Raw genomic sequence first — 1552 nt, 5'->3', positions numbered from 1 at the left:
CGGTGACCTGCTACAGCCCAAACTGAGCATCAAAACGAGAAGACAGGAGACTGTGATGGCTGTTGGCCGGAGTGTCTCAGAAACTACTGATCTACTGGGATTTTCACCCACTGCAATCTCCAGGGTTTACAGAGAAGAGAAAATATCCAGTGAGCAGCAGCTCTGTGGGCCCAAAGGTCTTGTTGATGCCAGAGGTCAGAGGGTCAGAGGAGAACGGACAGACTGGTCTGAACTGATAGAACGGGAACAGAAACTCAAATAACCAGTAGTTACAGAGTTCTAATGAGTGCAGAACACGTCAAACCTTCAGACGGAGGGGCTACAGCAGCAGATGACCTGACCGGCGCCTCCGGTCAGGGACAACAGGGAACTTAGGCTCAGTTCACACAGGACCAGCAAAACTGGACAAGAGAGGATTGGAAAACGTTGCCTGGTCTGATGAGCCTGGATTTCTGCAGCAACATTCAGATGGTCGGGTCAGAATTTGGCATCAGCAACATGAAGAATGGACCCGTCCTGCCTGGTACCGGTGGGTCCGGCTGGCGGTGATGTGGGGATGTTTTCCTGGCACTTTGGGCCCATTAGAACCAACTGAGCATCGAGTCAACGCCACCTGAGTACGAGTCCATCCCTGACGACCTCACTGTACGTCTCCTGATGGATTCAGCAGCACAGACCAGGTTCTGACCTGGTTCTGACCCGTTTCTGGTGTCCTTACATTTCTGACATGTGGACTCGTCGGAGCCGTCGCCGCAGTCGTCTCTGCCGTCGCATCGCAGCGCGTTGGAGACGCAGCGGCTGTTCCTGCAGGAGAACTCTGCGGCGCCGCATTTCCCTGCAGAGAAGAAGAAACGCTGAGCTCAGAGGAACCTCTGGAACCAGAACCGGAACACCGGCGCTGGGCGGGTGTTCGGTTCTGCAGGCTGAGCGGGCCGGCCGCTCGCATCGGTCCAGAGGAATTCCTCACCGCAACCATCTTCGTCAGAGTTATCGCCGCAGTCGTCCACGCCGTCACACATCCAGAACTTTGCCTTGCAGATGTTGTTCTTACACTTCATCTGCATCGGCGCGCAGGCTGCGACAGAAACGAGCTGCATCAGCCCCGCGGTCCGCAGCAGACCAATCAGACTCCATTCAGCCATTCATTCCAGGTCATCCTCGTCATCAATCAGTCAACGCATCAAATTCAGCTCATCACTCCAAGCAGAAAGCCAGCAAGTCGCTGTCAGCACTGATTGCTCCTCCTGGACAGCAGGGGGCGATGCGACCAGCCGTGTGGACTCACTGCAGTCGATCTCATCGCTGTTGTCGCCGCAGTCGTTGAAGCCGTCGCAGCGGAGCATCGTGTTGATGCACAGGTTGGTGCCACACCTGAACTTCCCAGGACAAGCTGCTCAACGAGAGAACCAGCGTCATTATTATCATTATTATGATTATTATCATTATTATCATGATCATTATTATTATCATTATCATTATTATCATGATCATTATCATTATTATCATGATCATTATTATCATTATTATCATGATCATTATTATCATTATTATC

General features: G+C 52.1%; 1 protein-coding gene across 3 annotated transcripts in view; it reads right to left on the bottom strand.

Moving 5' to 3' along the window:
- LOC103460238 (suppressor of tumorigenicity 14 protein-like) overlaps positions 1-1552 on the bottom strand; it is a 26672-nt gene that overhangs the window by 7959 nt on the left and 17161 nt on the right. For all 3 annotated transcript variants that reach the window (XM_017303217.1, XM_017303216.1, XM_017303215.1), the window contains 3 exons: positions 1286-1390; positions 968-1075; positions 719-835 (listed from right to left, as the gene is read on the bottom strand). In XM_017303217.1, coding sequence (XP_017158706.1) covers positions 719-835; positions 968-1075; positions 1286-1390 — 330 coding nt within the window. The remainder of the gene's footprint in view (positions 1-718; positions 836-967; positions 1076-1285; positions 1391-1552) is intronic.

This window comes from Poecilia reticulata, unplaced genomic scaffold, assembly GCF_000633615.1.
Source record: "Poecilia reticulata strain Guanapo unplaced genomic scaffold, Guppy_female_1.0+MT scaffold_212, whole genome shotgun sequence".
In the NCBI taxonomy this organism is placed as follows: Eukaryota; Metazoa; Chordata; class Actinopteri; order Cyprinodontiformes; family Poeciliidae; genus Poecilia; species Poecilia reticulata.
Note: the sequence above shows the minus strand (reverse complement) of the source record. Positions and strands in the feature narration are given on the sequence as shown.